The 20067-nt window shown below is 35.9% G+C and overlaps 2 protein-coding genes and 1 long non-coding RNA gene across 10 annotated transcripts; 1 reads left to right on the top strand and 2 right to left on the bottom strand.

Moving 5' to 3' along the window:
* Positions 1–221: 221 nt before the first annotated feature.
* Positions 222–14110, bottom strand: LOC106138548 (arginine/serine-rich coiled-coil protein 2). Of its 4 annotated transcripts, XR_009657325.1 has the most exons (13): positions 13913–14110; positions 12885–12959; positions 10598–10679; positions 9547–9670; positions 8590–8683; positions 8049–8143; positions 7074–7148; positions 6035–6109; positions 5306–5397; positions 4335–4471; positions 2656–2800; positions 1493–1769; positions 222–526 (listed from the first exon to the last, which is right to left on the bottom strand). XR_009657325.1 is itself a non-coding variant. In XM_060950623.1 (12 exons), the coding sequence occupies exons 1-12, from the start codon at positions 13982–13984 to the stop codon at positions 1618–1620; spliced, it is 1212 nt and encodes a 403-aa protein (XP_060806606.1). In that variant the 5' UTR covers positions 13985–14110; the 3' UTR covers positions 222–1617. The 4 variants fall into 4 exon arrangements, 3 of the variants coding, with proteins under 3 accessions (XP_060806606.1, XP_060806605.1, XP_060806607.1); XM_060950623.1 differs by having other exon boundaries at positions 222–1769; positions 10604–10679; XM_060950622.1 differs by having other exon boundaries at positions 222–1769.
* A 770-nt stretch (positions 14111–14880) lies between these two features.
* On the top strand, positions 14881–16914 carry LOC132903187 (uncharacterized). Its single transcript, XR_009657344.1, has 3 exons — positions 14881–15463; positions 16465–16600; positions 16843–16914. It is a non-coding gene; the product is annotated as an uncharacterized LOC132903187 (long non-coding RNA).
* Positions 16650–19842, bottom strand: LOC132901776 (uncharacterized). Of its 5 annotated transcripts, none has more exons than XM_060950763.1 (6): positions 19202–19842; positions 18742–18908; positions 18544–18633; positions 17935–18191; positions 17823–17839; positions 16650–17279 (listed from the first exon to the last, which is right to left on the bottom strand). In XM_060950763.1, exons 3-6 carry the CDS (start codon positions 18625–18627, stop codon positions 16882–16884), a joined length of 756 nt encoding a protein of 251 aa, XP_060806746.1. In that variant the 5' UTR covers positions 18628–18633; positions 18742–18908; positions 19202–19842; the 3' UTR covers positions 16650–16881. The 5 variants fall into 5 exon arrangements, with proteins under 5 accessions (XP_060806746.1, XP_060806745.1, XP_060806748.1 ...); XM_060950762.1 differs by having other exon boundaries at positions 19170–19842; XM_060950765.1 differs by lacking the exon at positions 19202–19842 and having other exon boundaries at positions 17801–17839; positions 18742–19142.
* Positions 19843–20067: the final 225 nt, after the last annotated feature.

The following is a 20067-nucleotide window of genomic DNA, read 5'->3' on the forward strand; positions in this document are numbered from 1 at the left end:
CAACGTTTCCATTGATAATTTTAATAGAATAGATAATTCATGTTAATTGTGTAAAAATATCTTTTCTTGATATGTTTATGGTCCATCTGCTATGTGCATAAGCTTATTGAGCAGCCGACCCTCGATCCACTACTCAGGACCTTGACAAAAACTGACTTGTAAAATCAAAGATGAGAATCGATATTGGAATTGGATGCTGGATATTAAAAAAATAGTTTATATATATTTACAATATTTATTTCGTTATATAAATTACAATAAAAATGATAACAGTTGCAGTCCTAGACAACTACAAAACTAAAGGTACACCTGGATCAAATCAACAAAGACATCCACATATACTGCCAATAATTTTAATAAACAGAACTTTACCAATGTAAGTTTTAGGTTAATTTGTACTAATATATTATAGACGTCTTTGGATTAATCAACTCCATAGGGAAGATCTCGATCACGTTCACATCAATTCATCATTTTTAAATCATTTATTAGAATTCTAAATTATATCACACAGCTTTTTAGTAGGTTTCTAGGGACACCTTAACGTAGTGCACCTGCGCCACAGAATTTAATGTTGCCATTACCTTACAAAGATGTTTTATTTAAATCGCGCCCGCGGTTCCGCTCGCGTGAAAATTACCCTATTCGCCTATCCGCCCGTACTCCTACATATATTTTAAAAAATCATGGAAATCAGTTCTCTATGGTTTTAGTGTGAAAGACGGACAATTTCACATTTTAAATATTAGTACATTTATTTATCTCGAAACGAAACTGGCGACACCGTCTCTGTGACACAGATGGCCTGCAAAGAATGCGTCTGTGACACTTTTTAATGTGGACCAGCCCCGTTATCATAGCCCGTTTTCCCGCGATTTTCCCGCGTTTTCAGCGAAAGCTTTTTGCACGATAAAAACGGTGTCAAAAGTGCCATAGTAAAGGGGCAGCTTTCGATTTTTAGTTACTTGTGAAACATATTATCTTATGTGCCAATAAGATATACAATATGTATGTGTTTAACATAAACATAAGCACAAAATGGCATTTTAAGTTATACATTTACATTCACAATATTAAGTGTTTAAATAATATAACGTTACTGATTTTTGTAGCATCACTAAAACTAATCATAACGCCGTGACGATTTGACAGTGACATTGACCGACAATACACCATTGGCCCACGCAAAGAAATAATCAAACAAGAAATTTTATATACAAAACTAGCCGCCCCGGCTTTGCACAGGTATCATTTATACATTATTCTACCTGTTGAATCACTTTCTATTAAAAAATTAACTGCATCAAAGTCCGTTGTGTAGGAAGAATAAACCATACATACAAATATACCACACACTTCATAGTATAAAGACAGTCGCTGCCCAGTAGGGGAGCGTCTTTCTTTATACTATAAAATTAAAATGATGTGGTACAGTGAAAATTAATTTTTAATCAGCTATCGCCCGCAACTTGACGGCGTGTACAAAAATACACTTCACGGTAATTCACTAATAAATGTAAATTACTATTACACATTTCTCTTGCACAAAGCGTTCACCGCACATTAGGAATCACTATTAATTTCACTTGACACAATCCATTCTGTAAAGTCTCAATTTCAGAACTGTCCTCGCTGGAAGCCCAGGCCGACTCCTCTCATGGTGTGAGTGGTGGCTCGAGCGACCTCGTACTGAGCCTGCATCGCTTGGAACAGCTCCTCCTGCTTCTTGATAGGGTCCGCTGATTTGTCAGGATTGTCCTTTACTGCATCTGTAAAGTTCATGAAAGATATGTTTATTGCTGTTCATCTTGGAAATTTAGAATCGGACCACTCCTTATGTGGATATAGGAAAGACTAATCAGTTGAGGTTTTTCTTGCAGGCGTATGCTAGTGACTCGTTGTTATTTGAATCTCAATTCCATCATTACAATAGAAAAGATTTATTTTCAAAATTGGATACAAGGTATCACTCAATGACGTCACATCACTTAAATCTAATTATAACCACTACTGCTTCGAAAAGCGCATGTGCAGAAGAAGCGGCGGAACAAACTACATTGCAGCATTAAGAGGTAGAACCAGTGGAGTGCCTGTGACAACTATAATTAGACTAACTGCGATCCTGGCGAAAGGAAAGAAGTGACCATTATCCTGGGTGAGTCAGTTTATTACACTTCTGACTTCCACAATCTTTGCAGGGAACCTGGACCCAAATGGGATCATGGTTACACATCCAATTGCGCAAATTACCAAATTACATTTAGGAAACCTGCACAGGTTCCTTTACGATGTCGCTCAAATATTTACGAGCCATACAAACAGACTGACAAACTTTGTTTTATAGGTTCAATTAAGTACATACATATTATCACGTCTATATCCCTTGCGGGGGTACATAACAAAGGGAAGACAGAGCCAACAGTCTTGAAAGGCCCGTTCAGCGATTTGGCTTACTGATAGAACAGGTTGCTAGCCCATCGCCTAAAAGAAGACCAAGTTCATTAGCTTATCCCTTAGTCGCCTTTTACGACATCCATAGAAACAAGGAGTGGTCCTATTCTTTTATTTCATTGGTGCCGGTAAGAAATAAGCTCGTTAGTATAGGTTGAAATATCAGAGTGCGGTGTTGAAAAAGGTTTTATCAATGTCACTCACTCGGCTCCTTGATGCCCATGAGCCTCATGAACTTGGAGACTTGCTTGCCGTCGTTGTCCTGAGCGAATCTCGTGCCGGACCATTTCGCCGCCTCCTCAGCTTCCGACTTGTTCTTGTTGGACCACAGCAATTTGCGCTTTTGCACCTGCAAAGAGGGCAATGGAAAACATTATAAGTACACATTTATTTAGTTTTACGCATTTGAGTTTAAAGTCGTAAAAGGCGACTAAGGGATAGGCTTATAAACTTGAGATTCTTCTTTTAGGCGACAGGCTAGCAACATGTCACTATTTGAATCTCAATTCTATCATTAAGCCAAATAGCTGAAAGTGGCCATTCAGTCTTTTCAAGACTGTTGGCTCTGTCTACCCCGCAAGGGATATAGACGTGACGATATGTATGTATGTATGTATGTATGCAGTTTAAAGTGACGCTAATTGAATTATTATCTATATGTATACATTTGTGTGTAATTTATTTTTCTTACTTTCAAATTGACACTGTATTATTTATTTGTTATTTATGTGGTACTAGCTGTGCCCGCGACTTCGTCTGCGTGGTATAGTTATTTTAGGCATCATTGAAACCCTCAAGGATGAATAATTTCCCCCGTTTTTGTTCATATTTTCCATTATTTCTTCTCTTCAAAAGTTGCAGTGTGATGTTATACAGCCTAAAGCCTTCCTCGATAAATGGTCTATTCAACGCAAAAATAATTTTTCAATTCGAACCAGTATTTCGTAAGATTAGAGCGTTCAAACAAACAAACAAACTCTTAAGCTTTATAATATTAGTATAGATATATAAAACTTTATTCTCTAAAGGTACAATATGTGGACCATCCCTTGCGGGGTAGCCAGAGCAAAAAATCTTGAAAAGACTGATAGGCCACGTTCAGCTGTATGGCTTTATGATAGAATTGAGAATTAAATAGTGACAGGTTGCTAGCCCATCGCCTAAAAGAAGAATCCCAAGTTTATAAGCCTATCTTTTAGTCGCCTTTTACACAACATCTGAGGGAACAAGATGGCGTGGTCCTTTTCTTTTTTTGGTGCTGTGTTCCCACAGCATCTTTAAAAATTAAATCAAAATGTCATATTTTTGATTTGATAATTGAATTTTTTATGTGATACATTTTATTGTAAAACGAACTAGCAATAGTTTATCGAGAGAGCAGCCATACTATACTTTATTTTTTTATTTTATTGTTTTATTTTACACCTTAGTGCTCACGGAAGAGCAGCATTGTTTTATATACAACCACAAATGCTGAGGGGGGGCCATTTTGGCACAAAAGTTGTTACAGGTTAAGGTTTCTGTTCTTGATATATTATTACATACATACATATAGTCACGTCTATATCCCTTACGGGGTAGACAGAGCCAATACTTCCGAAAAGACTGAATGGCCACGTTCAGCTGCTCGGCTTAATGATGGAATTGATATCCAAACAGTGACAGGTTGCTAGCCCATCGCCTAAAAAAAGGATCGCAATTTTATAAGCCTATCCCTTAGTCGCCTTTTACGACATCCATGGGAAAGAGATGGAGTGGTCCTATTCTTTTTTGTATTGTTGCCGGGAACCACATGGCACAATTATTACATACCAAAAAAACATTCTTTCTTTCTATCTTCTATTAATTCATTCATTACAGAATCTTCACAATTCCACACACACCTGATCCATGATCTTGTTAGAGTTGACAGCGCCCGGGTTGTAGTAGGAGGGCAGCGCGGAGGCGGGCGCGTCGCCGGCCGCCGCGCGCAGCTGCTGCGCCGTCGCCATCATGCCGTCAGGGGTCTTTATTTGTAGACCTGATGGTGAATGTGAAACAATTATTAAACATGGACAAATCTACTATATAATATATATATGTTTGAAAATACTATGCCATACATACATACATACAAGAAATCACGCCTCTTTCCCGGAGGGGTACGCAGGGAATACAACTAAAAAAAACACTACTATACTAAATAACTAAAAAAAATATTTTAAAACAAATCACCCATCACCCTTAATGTACAAAACATTAAGGGTGATACTGATGATGGTGATACTGTATAATGTGTCAATGATAAATGTATGTTTGTATAGTATAATTATCATATTAGTGTTGTATATAAATAATACAATTAAAGAATATTAAGTACACACAGAAGTTTAGAAATTTAACATACTAATTGCACAAATTTTCAGTACATTCATGACCTAGCGGCGTTCATATGCTTAAAAGTAGGCTCCAACAACAAACCTATGTAAAGATCTGTAATAACTGAATAAATTCTTTTTTCTTTTAAATAAACCAAAGCCCAAGAAATTTGTATCGCTGTCCCGTTTCACTTCATAATAAAAAGCGAAACGGGAACAGTCTTTCGCGTGATATAAACGGCATTGCGAATGCCACGTTAAGGTTAAGGCTGTAGGAGAAAAAACCCGACAGTGACCAATGAATAACAACAACATTGACGTCCGATGAAAATGCTGCAGTGTAGTTTGTTCCGCCGCTTCTTCTACACATGCGCTTTGGAAGCGGTAGTAGTTTAATTAGATTTAAGTGATGTGACGTCAATAAGTGATACCTTGTATCCAATTTTGAAAATAAATCTATTCTATTCTAATAAAAAAAAAATTCATGAAACACATACCCATTTTCTCCATAACTTCCAGTTTCTTGTTGACTTTGTATGACGAAGGTCTGTAGTCGCCTGACGGTGAGCCGCCACGCCTCTCGCCGGATCTGAACACACGATCAAATTTATAATTAGGAAATTGTAAAATATATTAAGAATATAATATACAATGCCATGCCGTGCCGTGTGGTTCCCGGCACCAATAAAAAAAAGGAATAAGATCACTCCATCTGTTGTCTATTAAACTTACCTTTTTTTATAATACGAAACGTCAAACGTAATGATGTTGTCAATGTAGTTTTCGTAAAGATTGAATCAGTCACAATACAGTTTTGCACCTTTCCACAATTTGTTTGACTCAATATTCCTAGCAATTACCCAAGAAACCTCATCATCTTTCCACCATCTCATTCCCATGGAGGTCATAAAAGCGACTGAGGGATAGGCTTATAAACATGGGATTCTTCTTTAGGCGATGTGCTAGCAACCTGTCACTATTTGAATCTCAATTCTATCATTAAGCCATAACAGCTGAACGTGGCCTATTATTAGTATTTTCGAGACTGATTGGCTCTGTCAACCCGGCAAGGGATATAGACGTGAATTTTTTTTAAATTTTAATTAAATTCAAGGTATCCCTTATTGACGACACATCATATTAATTACAACTACTACCGCTTCCAAAGCGCATTATTAGACGAAGGATTATATGTATGTGTGTATGTATGTATGTAAATCACTAACGTGTTAACGTGATGCGGCGGCGGGAACGCGGCGCCGCGCGAGCGGGACCGGGAGCGGCGCTCGTGACGAGACGACCTGGCACAAACAAACAAACAAATCAAACAAATAAATTCATATATACGCAGTACTGATTGCACAGATAGAGTTAGCCTAGGAAGTATGTTCGAAACTTGTGAATTACGAAATGCTAACGCGACGATACCGCCCGCGACTTCGTCCGCATGGAAGCCCTATCAATCCCGCGGGAACTCTGGTGAAAAGTAGCCTATATGTTATTCTGAGTTTTTAGCTACCCGCATGCCAAATTTCATCGTAATCGGTTCATTAGTTTTTGCGTGAAAGAGTAACAAACATCCATACTGACAAACTCACAAACTTTCGCATTTATAATATTAGTAGTATAAACATCCAAGACCAAGTCAATCATAAATGTTTCAAGTCATGTATAAACTTCCACCTCGCCAAGTTGTCCTTACAACGACTTATTACTAAATAGATTTTAAACTGCCGTGTGGCACTTAAGAATCGGACCAGTCCATATCATCCCCATGGATGTCGTAAAAGGCGACCAAGGGAAAGGTTTACACACTTAAGATTCTTCTTGTTACCTTAGCTAGCAACCTGTCATTATATAAATCTCAATTCTATCACTAAGCCAAACAGCTGAACGTGACTTTCCAGTTTTATCAATACAGTCAGCTCCGTCTACCCCGCAAGGGATATAGACGTGACCATATGTATGTATAGATTGTAAACATGCCGTAATTATGCCATGTGGTTCCCGGCACCAATACAAAAAAGAATAGGACCACTCCATCTCTTTCCCGTGGATGCCGTAAAAGGCGACTAAGGGATAGGCCTACGAACTTGGGATTCTTTTTTAGGCGATGGGCTGGCAACCTGTCACTATATGAATCTCAATTCTATCATTAAGCCAAACAGCTGAACGTGGCCTATCAGTCTTTTCAAGACTGTTGGCTCTGTCTGCCCCGCAAGGGATATAGACGTGATCATATGTATGTATGTATTGTAAACATACTTGTCCTCGGAGCGGCGCTCGCGCCTGCCGTCGCGGTCGCGCTGTCTGTCGCGCGGTCGGTCGCGCTCGCTGAACCTGCATAATGATTCTATTTTAAGTTTGGATATTTGTGATAAAGAAAATGCTGCAGTGCAGTTTGTTACCGCTCCGCGGCAGTGAGCTTAGTTTCAAGTTATTTATTTGACGTCAACCAATGTTGTGAAACCTAAAGATGACAATTATTAAGTGATATTAAATGTCTATATAATAATGAATAAAAATTTTGAAATTTGAATTGATATTGAATCCATGAAAAGTCATTTATAATATTGAAACTAATTTAATGATAGATCTATCATTAAGCCAAATAGCTGAACGTGGCCATTCAGTCTTACAAGACTGTTGGCTCTGTCTACCCCGCAAGGGATATAGACGTGATGAAAAATGAAAAAATATTTATTGAGTAACTTACAAACGGGTAACAAATTAGTGGCTGGAGCCTCCATTTAAATGCACTTGTGTTTGGAGTATCCAAATGTCCATTTGTGTTTGGAGTGATATGTTTGTTTGTTTGTAAACTCTTTATTGCACATAAAAATAAATATAACAAAAACAGAACAGTCATTGGATGTAGAAGAATATGTACAATGGCGGACTTATCCCAATCGGGATTTCTTCCAGTCAACCAAAATAAAAAGGAAAATCCATAATCAAAGAGGCAGCGCAGATTAAAAGCATTGAGGATGCGTTACAACATCAATACATACATCATAATCAATTAGATTAAGTAAAACAAATATTTAATTTCAGTTTCTATAATAGACTTTTCCGTCTTACAAACTTCAATCTCTAATTCACACTCCTGACATTTAACGTCATTTTTTCCTTCTAAAATAAAAGTTGCCAGTGCAAGCAATAACTAAAAATAACGAATAACTTAAATAAAAAAACGTTTACAACCCACATATATGTATGTATGTATGTAAACTAATGTACCTGGGCGACACGGCGTTCCTGGCGTCATGCGACCTCCGCTCGAGGCCCGGCGGGGGCTCCGCGCCGTACGGCTTCAAATCCATCAGCGCAGGCATCTGTGCAAGGACCACAAACTTATACTTTATAAAGAAAGTCATGAAGAGAGTTATGAATGTGGGATTAAGCGAAGGCAAGTGGCAAGTAGAAAGATGTAGTCTCTGCCTACCACTCCGGGAAAAAGGCGTGACTTTATGTATGTATGTATTTAATAAAAGATAATTGCAAAAAAAGAGAAAAATCGTAGGCGATAACCCATCGCCTACAAGAAGAATTCTAAGTTTATTAGATTGTCCTTAGTCGCCTTTTACTACATCCATGGGATAGATGTGGAGTGGTCCAATTCTAAGTGCCGGGAATTACACGGCGCCCCTTAATCCTTCAACATATATACCTACAAATGGTAGGTCAAATAAGGCATTAACTTACATAAGTTTTACTTTAGTCTTAAAAAGCTTTATAAATATACGCAGATGAATGATTATCTTACTCAATTATTTCCTACCTTGTTTTCCATGGAGCGGTCATCAGGCCGGTCCCCTAGTAGACCTCTACGCGAGCTGCTCTCCGGTCGACCGCGGTCATCCTTCCTGTCACTCCTATAAAAAAAATAATTTATTAACATCATTAATCATTGTCATCAAAGTCTGTTTGGTTTAATGATAGAATTGAGATTCCTAAGTGCAACAAACACTTTCCTTAAAACCGCATCAAAATCGGTTCAGCGAAAGCGAGATAAGCTCGGACAAACATACATACAGGTTGAACTAAGAACCAAATATTGTTGTTTACTGTTTCTAGGACTATAATTAATAAAAATTTGTTTTTTTTTATTTTGATATCTAGGGATGGGAAGGTCACCAGGCTATGTGTCACGCCTGAGGGAGGAACTACTTTTGAGTCGTACATTGTATTTTAGCTTCAACCCGTCAACTTTGAAATCGCGATGTAGAATCTTTGCTGTGATTGGTTGACAGCATGTGATGTTATCGGAGATGTCGCCACATCAACATGTGCCGTGTGGTTCTCGGCACCATTAAAAAAAAGAATAGGACCACTCCTTTTTCCCATGGATGTCGTAAAAGGCGATTAAGGGAAAGGCTTATAAACTTGGGATTTTTCTTTTAGGCGATGGGCTAGCAACCTGTCACTATTTGAATCTCAATACTATCATCAAGCTAAAAAGCTGAACGTTGCCTATCAGTCTTTTCAAGACTGTTGGCTCTGTCTACCCCGCAAGGGATATAGACGTGACTATATGTATTCAAATTCAAATTCAAAATTCAAATTCAAAATTTTTATTCATTATTATAGGATATGATATATCGCTTAATAATTGTCGTATGGTTTAACAACATTGGTTGACGTCAAATAAATTACTTAAAAACTAAGTTTACTGCCGCTTCCAAGGCGTCAGTGCAGAAGAAGCGGTAACAATATACCTCATATGTATGCAACATACCTATGAGGGTCGTGCCGCCTGTCCGGCCGCTTGTCGGGGCGCGCGTGCCGCGGCGGGGAGTCGCGGGGGCGCTCGCGCCGCTCGCGGGAGCGCCGCGGGCGGTCCCGGCTGTCCGGGCGGGAGTCTGAACAGATAAAATACTTATAAATATACATATTATAACGTCTATTGTGTCATATTAGTGTCAATGTCATTGTCAAGAGAGATAGACCAACAGTTTGTAACGGCCATACAAGACAATAAATCAGTTGGGCATTGCGTCATCATGCAAGCGAAGCTCGAATGTGTTTTATTTATAAATATCCTAAATAATCATAAATTCCTATATGAAACATCTATATCACTTCGTTACATTATTCTACGTGTAGTAACTAATTTAACATTATACTTGTAAGTTAGCAGTACAATGTCTATTTAGTATATAATTACTGTACCCCTTGCGGGGTACAGAGCTAGCAGCCTTGAAAAGACTGATAGGCCACGTTCAGCTGTTTGGCTTAATGATAGAATTGAGATTCAAATAGTGTCAAGTTGTTAGGCCATCGCCTAAAAGATGAATCCTAAGTTTATAAGCCTATCCCTAAGTCGCCTTTTACGACATCCATGGGAACGAGATAGAGTGGTCCTTTCTTTTGTTATTGGTGCCGGGAGCTACACGGCTAAATATACTAATAAATCATACTAAATAATATAATATACATAATTATATACTATTGATGAATTATGATAGATAGATAGATATTTTTTTTTCTTTATAACTACAAAAAACACATACATTACATTACACAAGAGAAAATAAAAGTTGGCCTTAATATGATAACAAAGGGGCTCATCAATATGGCGGAAAGTGTCAAAATGGAGACGCAAATATTTTTTTTTTTCATGTGGCCAAAACACAGGTATTTTTTAAGTCTATTTGACATGGCTCACGACTGCCGTCTAATGATGACAGCTGGTTATTAAAAATACACAAAAAACAAACAAGGCGCGGAGATTGTACGCAAGGCTTATTAACTTCATAAGAATGAAAAATGAATGAAATACTACAGACATTTACCGTCGCGCCGCTCCTCCCGGGGCTTCGGCTCGGGCTCCGCCGGCGGCAGCTCGGGCTCCGACTCCGCCTGCGAGTCCTGCAATGGAAACGTGTCTCATACATACAACTTGTAGATTTTAATGTCACTGATACATAATTCTCTGGGGGCAATGCATTTTGGAATTTCGTCCTACTTGCTGACTATACCCAGTTCCATCCTCAGGAGCCCAGGGTAAGCTCTTGACCATAGATCTTGGATTGGGTGAGTCAGGTGTTTCGTACCTCGTACCTATGCAGGGGAACCTGACCCGTATTAGATCACATGGTTACACTTCCAGTTGCCTGAATGTGCAGGCTTCTTCAGCAACCAGAAGACCATCAATTAGTTATCAAACTAATTATTTAGCATTTTGGATTCATTGTGCCTATTTTTAATCAGAATTATATGTGATGAACATTAAGTGATACTCTTCACCCTGCCATCAGATTAAATCACTAAGCGGATTTTCATAGCGAAGTAGATATTGAAAATTAAGCTTCACTTTTTAATTCGAATATAATTATTATAAAACATAATATCCGGGTGTCTAATATGGAAAATATTACTAAAATTAGAAAATAATTGAATTTTTGTTTGTAACGAAATTGTAAAATCTACTTCTATACCCGAAAGATACCATGGAACAAATCTAATAACCTCCCAAAATATAAATCGTAATAAAAGGAAGTAGTATGAATAACTTTAGTATTTTGGCTTCACTGCGTGGCATATTAAATTTATATTATGAAGGCATAAAATACTATATTTATTTCATCTTTAACTTGTAAGCACACAAAGAAATAGAATTTACAGTAGTCATGTTTTACATCAGATATTTCACGAATAGGTTATAATATAAGCAGTTTAACTTCACGGACGCTAATTTAATTTGACCCAAAAGCGCGAGATTTCCTAGTAACTCACTGATACTATCATTTCTTTACTAAGCAGCAATGATTCAGGTAGACTGAATATTTTCCACGTGAAGTACCAGGCAGGAAGGGCTTGAGACTGGCCATAAGCCCATATACTATACCTTAATTTTCGCTTATAAACGTAATGTTTCTTCATAAAATTAATAATATGTAATTAAGTACTCAATGTGTGATAGAAGTATTAAAATCTTAAAATTGTTAATAGATCAGTAACAATGATTTCAGAATAAAAAATAACCAAACACCAATTAAATATAAAAGTTTCCGAAATTATATAATAAAATCTGTTCATAAAAATAAGATAGCTAGCTTTTCAGCCTAAGCCACTAGACCAATTCATTCAATAATTTTCAATGGGGAAATGTCTCCTTTTATAGAAAATTTTTTTGAATAGCAAGTTATAGTAAGAAAATTAAGTTGTTGAACATTGAGGTTTACAAATTATTACAATTACAACACCATTTCAAAATTATTCTCAAATATCATGCTAAATTCTGCATGAGATTTGAAATTTTTTCCGAAATTTGTTGATTGAGAATTAACCATAACAATAATGAATACATAAAAAGTTATTACAGCTGTTGCCCTTTCTTTTGCAAGTGACACCTACAAAGTAAAAATATAAAGTGGGCTATGAATATCTATGTCAAATCATGTACCCTGACCCTGGGCTTGCTGAACGAAATTACAGTAAAAAACATAACTGCAGAAAACATATTGAATGAAAGGAATGACTGATAGCATTTCATGGCAAATACTATTTTAACACCTAGTACAGTAAATTAACAATTAATTATGTCATATTTAAACAATAAAATCATACGATTGTAGCTTCTTTCCTTACAGTTAGGTACTCACGTGGGTTGCCTCAAGCCAGCGTGCCAACGGTCGCTCATCGTGTGGGTCTCGGCGGAGCGGGGGATTTTGACTTTTTTTGTGTCAATTTATAAATGGGTAACATATAAAATAATAAAAGTGTTAATATCATCGTTGAAAACAGCACAACATAAGGTTGTTTACAGTTTTTTTTTAATGATATGACAAAGTATAGCTACAATAATACTAATTACTAAGGGACAACAGATTCACCAGATGTACATTCATGAAATGAGCTGATTATTTCTAATTTTTTATATGTATCTCTTAAGTCATGACTACTTTAGAAAAACTGTTCATTAATGTGTACAAAGACATGAATATATACCGCAAAGGATCACATCATAAACTGGTGCAATCTGTAACACCCTCATTGGTTTCCAAACATTAATATTCTTGGCACACAAGAACTAGACTGTGCTCTATAGGTTGTAGTAGTGAAGGTAAGTACCTCGCTAAGGTCCATGTTCACATCATCATAGTTGGTGTCGTCATCCCGGCGGCGTCCCGTGGATGCTCCGCTCACCTACAATATCAGTCTATTGTCAAGCAGAGAATATGGGTTAATATCTCTTTCTCTGGTAATTAAAGGTTTTAAAACTAGGCTCTAGAATTAAGGTCTTAAACTGATAATCCATTTACATCATTACATAGTATAGAGCAGACGCTTCCTGTGTCTGTCCCTTTGTATGTATGGCAAGATATTTATAACTACACAACAGATTTTGATACAATTTTTTTTGTATGAAGTGTCATGCAAGAGGAATGTTTATATGTATAAAATGCTACCCTAATAAATAAATATATATGGGACAAATTACACAGATTGAGTAAGCCTCCAAGTAAGTTCGAGACTTGTGTTACGAGATACTAACTCAACAATACTATATTTTATACTATACTTATATACTTATACAATAGATAAACATCCAAGACTCAGGCCAATCAGAATAAGTTCTTCTCTCAACAAGCCATGGCCGGGATTCGAACCTGGGACCTCCGGTGTCACAGACAAGCGTACTACCGCTGCACCACAGAGGCCGTCAATATTATGTGATACATTGTAGTCTTTAAGTTTGTGTAACATATCTATAATATATCTTAACAAAATTTCACTACAATCAGCTCAAATAGGTATTGTGGAAATGTTTTTATTCTAAAGACTGGCCCTAATTTGGTCAAACCACAAAGATTGCATGAAGTTAATTATAAATGTGGATAAAGCGAAAAAAGAATGCAGGGATCGTGGCAACATGGCGTGGAAAAGATGATGTCTTTGCCTACTTCTCTGAAAGCCGTCATAGCAAATAGTCAAGTCTCCAAGGCCACACATACAACCAATGGTAATATTTTAAAAAATTTTGGACGTGGTGATTTCCGATCTATGTCACATTTAGTTAAGTAGTTGTAATTTATTCAAAAGTTACCAAATGAGTCATATTTTACATCTCAAAAATTACATCAAGGACAAATACTCACCGATGCCTGATGACTCCCGTATCGCTCAATATCATTTTCGTCGTCACTCCCGTAACCCACAAGAGATTCCATTATTTCGATTGAATGCAGAAAATACTAGCTATGTTTTTCAGCAGTACAACAATACGTGCAACAATGAATTTTTAGAATATTCGTTAGATAATTATACCCGACTAAGCTCAAGCTTCAAGTCAATAACAAATAGCAATATGGCGGCCACGCTGCCAGGCCAGAGAGGGATAGGACTCGAATCACGTTTTATTCCAATGATCGCAGTCTATACCACATTCGGATTGTATTATGTATTGATTCGATTCATTGATGATTCGAAATTCGAATACGATGATTTGTATTGATCCGAATCAACTCTCTGATTCGAATCAATTTCTCTTATTCGAATCTTCGTTGCTCGGCGAACTTACCTACCTTACAGGTCTTACCGAATCATCAAATCGATCTTTATTGATTCGAATCATCAGTTAATTCGGCTCAAAGGCTAATTCGAATCGTCAAATCGTAAAATCGATTCGAATTATCAGTTAGTTCGAATAGAAGGCTAATTCGAATCACGATTCGAACTTTTTCCTGGTGATTCGAACTGATTCAAATCCCATCACTAATTTCAGAGACTAATAGGCCATAGATTTATGCCATACAGTCAAGGGTAGAATGGTGTTAAATCAACGAATTTAACCGTTTTTCAACCATTATCATATCGATTGTCTCTTATTACAAAACTTTCTTCACATATTATATTTTTGGAGTCAATCTGTATTTGTGAATGTACCCCTTTTAGGTAAATCTAGAATATCAACAAGTGGAATCTTTAAACCTCATTTGAATAAATTTAAGCCACAATTTTTTAATCTGAGTAATTTTTACCATAAAATAAATGTTAATTATAATGACTTCCATTACGTATTTGATTCTATGTAACTAGAAAAATAAATGATCATCTTCGTCCAGGAGGCTTACCACGACGTCTTATAGCAGGACCTAAATTGAACTGCACTGCTTTTTCGTACCATGACATCAATTATAAGCAGGCCTGCGGCAGGTCTGCTCAGTAAACCGTTCACCATTTTTTTTGTATAGAGTTTTCCTACCACAACGGCCACTTTTGACAGCAGGAATTGTTTCTTGCTCGTCGCAAATGTCAAATAAAGCGATTGTTAAAAAGTTACTTTCAGGTAGCTTCTTTGGACATTTTGGCGTTGTTTTGTAAGATATTCACCAAATGTTCCGTGTTTGTTTCCTAAGGATTTGTAGGATAAAGGGCATTAAAATACATGCAAAGCTATTGTTTAATAAGAATTTGATTAAATACCTATGAATTTTTCAAAAAAGTTAAATCTACAGAAGAGTAAGTTGTGTAAACATTAATAACACCCCTAACATTATTGCAAAGATGTGTGACGAGTATGAACTGTTTGAGTTTTTGGAAAGTGATTTCAACGAATCCAGAATGGCAAATAAAAAGAAACGTTTAAGGAACAGAGAAAATAATGATCCTTTTGACTTAGATGAAAATGCTTTCATCAAGGAGTGCAGGTATGTAAATGTTCACATATCAACCGCCTTATGCTCTATTATAAAGAAAGATCTATCTCTCTCTTCTCAACAACATGATAACATAATTACTCGTATCTTACTTGTCTAGGTTAACCGCAGACTTGGTGCACAAACTTTGTGAAGAGCTGGAGCCAATAATGGCAAAAAGCTCTAAAAGAGCAACTGATTTAAGCATAGAAGCAAAGGTCAATCAAGTTCCATAAAGTACATTATTTTAATAGTAATCCTCTCTTATACATATACAAATATATAAAATTCCCACAGACTTATGAAAGTCGTCAGTTAAAAAGATTAAGGCACGCTTATATTTACTTAGCTAATTTTATTTATATTATATCAATAATTAAGTTTGATAACAATATGCCTTTTTTGCCTGCAGATTTTTCAATAAATTTGGTATCCCTGGTGTGATTGGATGTATTGATTGTACCCATGTTCGCATAGTAAGGCCTAATGAGCATGAAGATAGATATTTCTGTAGAAAGAAATTCCATTCTCTAAATGTTCAGTTGGTAAATAAACTTTTATTTAATAGTTTTATAGCATAATATATAACACATACAAACATGATCACATCTATGTCCCTTGCGGGGTATTCAGAGCCAACAGTCCCAAAAATACTGATAGGCCGAGATTAATGGTAGATAGAATTGAGATTCAAATAATGGTAGGTTGCTAGTATATCACCTTAAAAAAAGAATCCCAAATTTATAAGCCTGTCCCTTATTATAATGTAGGTATAATCGAGTAATTTTGAAAAATGTATATTGAATAGGTATATACTAAGTACACGTCTACTGGATGCCTCCCTGGGCCCGGGCCAGCCCTAATTCAGGAACAATGTCTATGAACTTTTCATGTTTATGAATTGGCTAAAACTACTCTCCTACCAATGATTTTCTAATATACATACTTACAATTTTTTTTTCCATTGAACCACTTTAGTAATTTCAAATTTTTCTTATTATTTTTTTTTTCAGATTTGTGATGCAGATCAACAAATTCTAAGTGTTGATGCGAGTCATCCAGGGTCATTTCATGACTCATTTATATGGAGCCACCATCCTGTACGTTACCATTTGGAAAATTTAGGGTCTGAAGCAACATGGCTTTTAGGTAAGAAAACCTTTGTTGGTGAACTTATTATAGCAAATAATATGAACAATATTGTTTGAAAGATATATTTTTAACACACTTTCAATTAAAACTAGACCAATTAAAAACATGAAATAAAATTTTAAAAGTCAAAAATATTTGTAGGATACAATTTTAAAATAAAAATGTATCATTAAATTTATATAAAATATGAATGTTCAAATAAAATAAAAAAATAACAGAGTTATAATGTTTATTTCCAGGTGACTCTGGGTACTCACAATGAAGAACGATGATGACACCTATTTTGGATGCAGAACCGTCTGGTTATATGTGCTTCCGATGTGTCTACACCGGAAGCATATTATACACAAATGCATGTAAAGGCTAGGAATGTGATAGAAAGAACTATAGGTCTTCTCAAAGCACGTTTCCGGTGTCTGTTGTGCCACAGGGTGTTGCATTATCAACCACAGGTTGCTGGCTTCATTACAAATGCTTGTGTAATATTGCACAATATTTGTAATGAAAACAACTTGCCTGAAGTAAGGTTGACAGAAGAAGAGCAAGCAAGGGAAGTTGCACAACAACCACCAGTGGAAGCTCTTCATGAACCAGCTGGGCAACACAACATTGAGCTTCAACGTGGTATATCTACACGGCGGGATCTTGTGGCACGTCTCTGGGCTCTTCGCCGTACCTGAATATCAAAAAATAGAATTTTATTGCAGATTTTTATTCAATAATATTTCGTTTTTAAGAGTAAGTTATAAGTAGCTATGCAGGTAGTTTATGAACAATAATCTTTTTCATTTAATATTCATCAAAGTAATATAGTTTTTTTATTGTTTAAATTAAATTGAATACCAATATTTTATTATGTAAAAGCATAAAAGTACTTATTCAATAAGTAAATTATGATGAAATATTAAAAGTTATGTTAAGTAAAAGAATTTTACATGAATAATTTAATTTGTAAATTTAATTTTGCTTAGTAATCATCTTTCTTTTTTAAAAGTAGTTCTAGATTTAATTTTGCTCATTCCAAAATTACATATTTTAAAATAACTTAATAATTATAATAAAAATTAAATAAAACATTTTTTTATTTTAAATATATACAAAACATTCTGTAAATTTGCAGAAAAGTGAATATCTCAAAGAAAACTTCAAGTTATTAATGGATTAGCTATACTAATATTATTAAGAGAAATGATTGACATTTTGAAATGGTTTACTGGACCAATTTTGATGAATTTGGCACATTGAATAAATTAATTATTGCTCACCTTCTTCTAATTATAGCCGCTAATTCACGGAAGAGACAAATAGCTTCTTGAAGTATTAAACTATTTGCAGCTTCAGTAGCAGCCCTCTGTCGTGCAGCTTCAACTATTTGCACCCTTGCTTCTGCAGCTGTTAAATGAGCACGTCCGCACCGTCGCCTAGGTTGTGGCGGGGCTTCAGCCTGTACCACACTAGGTACTTCGACGCCGACAGCCTCATCAGAGACAGCTGCTGCGTGGCTTTGTGAAGGATCTGATGATGCAGTAGTAATTTCTACATCTGCAGGTAGAGAATCTGCCTCGATAGAACTAACAGTTTGAGATACCTGAAAATAACAATTGAAATATTCATTCATACAATATATACAATATTCTTATACCATAGGAGTAGACAGAGCTTACAGTCTCAAGAAGACTTAAAGCATTGAATTATTCATTTATCTAATCACATTCTATGACCATAGGAGTAGACAGAGCCTACAGTCTCAAAAGGGCTAAGCCATGCTCAGCTGTATGGCTTTGTAATGTAATCAAATTGTTAAATTTATTATACAAAATACAATCAGTATGGTATATAATTCATCATCACTAGGCTACTATGATATAGTCTATTCACTTAGTTTTATGTACTAGGCGCCTATGACAACACATTTTGAGATCACGATATTGAATACATACACTAGAAGGAACTTCTAACCATTCTTCTGTAATGGATTTGACTTCAATACCTCGAATGCCAGAGGGGCCAGCTTCAGGTCTCATATCATCCTAAAAATAAATGGTTTCATTAATACATATATAACATAACATATATTTTTTGTATTAATTATAATTTGTAGGCTTTAATGTATTTAAGGGTAAAAACTGAAACTAAACTGCACCGCTTGTAAACCCATGCCATATTCCTCACCAAGGATACTTAAAAATTTTATGTCAATTTCTGTTAGCTCTTCCCCACTTGGCGGGCCCCCTCCTGTCCTGCTGATGCTCTCTCGAATTGTTCTATTTTTACGTTTTATTTTGGCCTTCAGGTCCACCCAGTACTAAAACAGTTAAAGAACATTTAGGTATAGTTTAAAACTGAGACAATGTAATTAAAAGAGAAAACTCATGGATTGAGTGCCTGTAGGTCAACACACCAGGCAAACTGGTAGGGCTAGAGATTTTAAATCTGCAGGTTTCACTAAATAAGGATTTCCGAAACTTACTGCAAAAGAGAAAATAAAGATTATTGATTTAAGCAGGTGAAGCTGGGAGTAGGATGAAGATGACTCTAAGAAATAAAGGAATCAATGTTTACATACCTTGGTATTATAAGTAAATACTTTCTACTTACGACATTATATAGTTTTCTTGTAAAATAAATAATAGCCTCTAAAGTTAAGAATACTAAAAATCACTGCGATCCGGCAAACTTCTAAAACTGTTGTGAGGTAAGGCGCGTCGACTTAAAAAGCCGTGACAAGTAAAAAAAGGATATTTCAAGTGGTTGCAGAACGGCTCTACACATTAAAAACATTATTTATGACTTAGGGACGAATTTAAAGTTATCGAAAACTTTCAAGTATCACTCAAGTATTCTAGCAGGTACCTACCTACTTTAAATTAATGTGACAGGCCGATTCGTTCAAAACCATTTTAAACTAACATTTATTTAATTTATACAAATAAAAGTATTTTATAGCGTGCAACAATGCATTGCAATTCAGAAAAATTTAGGTTAACTTCATATTTAATTAAATTTATAAGTATTTGTTATCTTTAATTATATTATTATTGTATTATTATGGTATTATTATTTTTATTAGAGGTTTGAACGTTTCTTTATTGACATCTCCACATTGAGCCATAGACAAAATAACCGTTCATCATTCAGCTTAAACCGTTCACCTTATGAGACGTCATGGTAGGAGTTTTGAGTAGGCCTGCTAATAAACTGCCTTAATATTTGAACGGTTCTATAAAAGGTTGTGGTAAGCCTCCTGGTATAAGTCTCAGTTGTGTATGTACTCTCCTCTCTGAAGAGGAGCAGCAGTCACCCTTCTGGCCCTCACCAACTTTGCCAAGGAAAACATAACATAATGATTAAATTTCTACGACACGAATAGTGCTACATAGCAGAACAGACTACTAAGTTCATAACTTAGAAGCGAAAACGTTATTTATTGGCACGTAGCCGCAGTAGGATTCGATTGAATTGAA

Source organism: Amyelois transitella, chromosome 22 (genome assembly GCF_032362555.1).
Source record: "Amyelois transitella isolate CPQ chromosome 22, ilAmyTran1.1, whole genome shotgun sequence".
Classification (NCBI taxonomy): domain Eukaryota; kingdom Metazoa; phylum Arthropoda; class Insecta; order Lepidoptera; family Pyralidae; genus Amyelois; species Amyelois transitella.

Excerpts from the sequence above, each read along its gene's own strand:
- LOC132901776 (XM_060950763.1), bottom strand. The coding sequence starts at position 18,627 with ATGAGACCTGAAGCTGGCCCCTCTGGCATTCGAGGTATTGAAGTCAAA. Across the intron at positions 18,192-18,543 it reads GGTTAGAAGTTCCTTCTAGT|GTATCTCAAACTGTTAGTTC; the intron begins GTATGTATTCAA and ends TGTTATTTTCAG.
- LOC106138548 (XM_060950622.1), bottom strand. The coding sequence starts at position 13,984 with ATGGAATCTCTTGTGGGTTACGGGAGTGACGACGAAAATGATATTGAG. Across the intron at positions 12,960-13,912 it reads ACGGGAGTCATCAGGCATCG|GTGAGCGGAGCATCCACGGG; the intron begins GTGAGTATTTGT and ends CTGATATTGTAG. Across the intron at positions 7,149-8,048 it reads AGGAACGCCGTGTCGCCCAG|GTTCAGCGAGCGCGACCGAC; the intron begins GTACATTAGTTT and ends ATCATTATGCAG.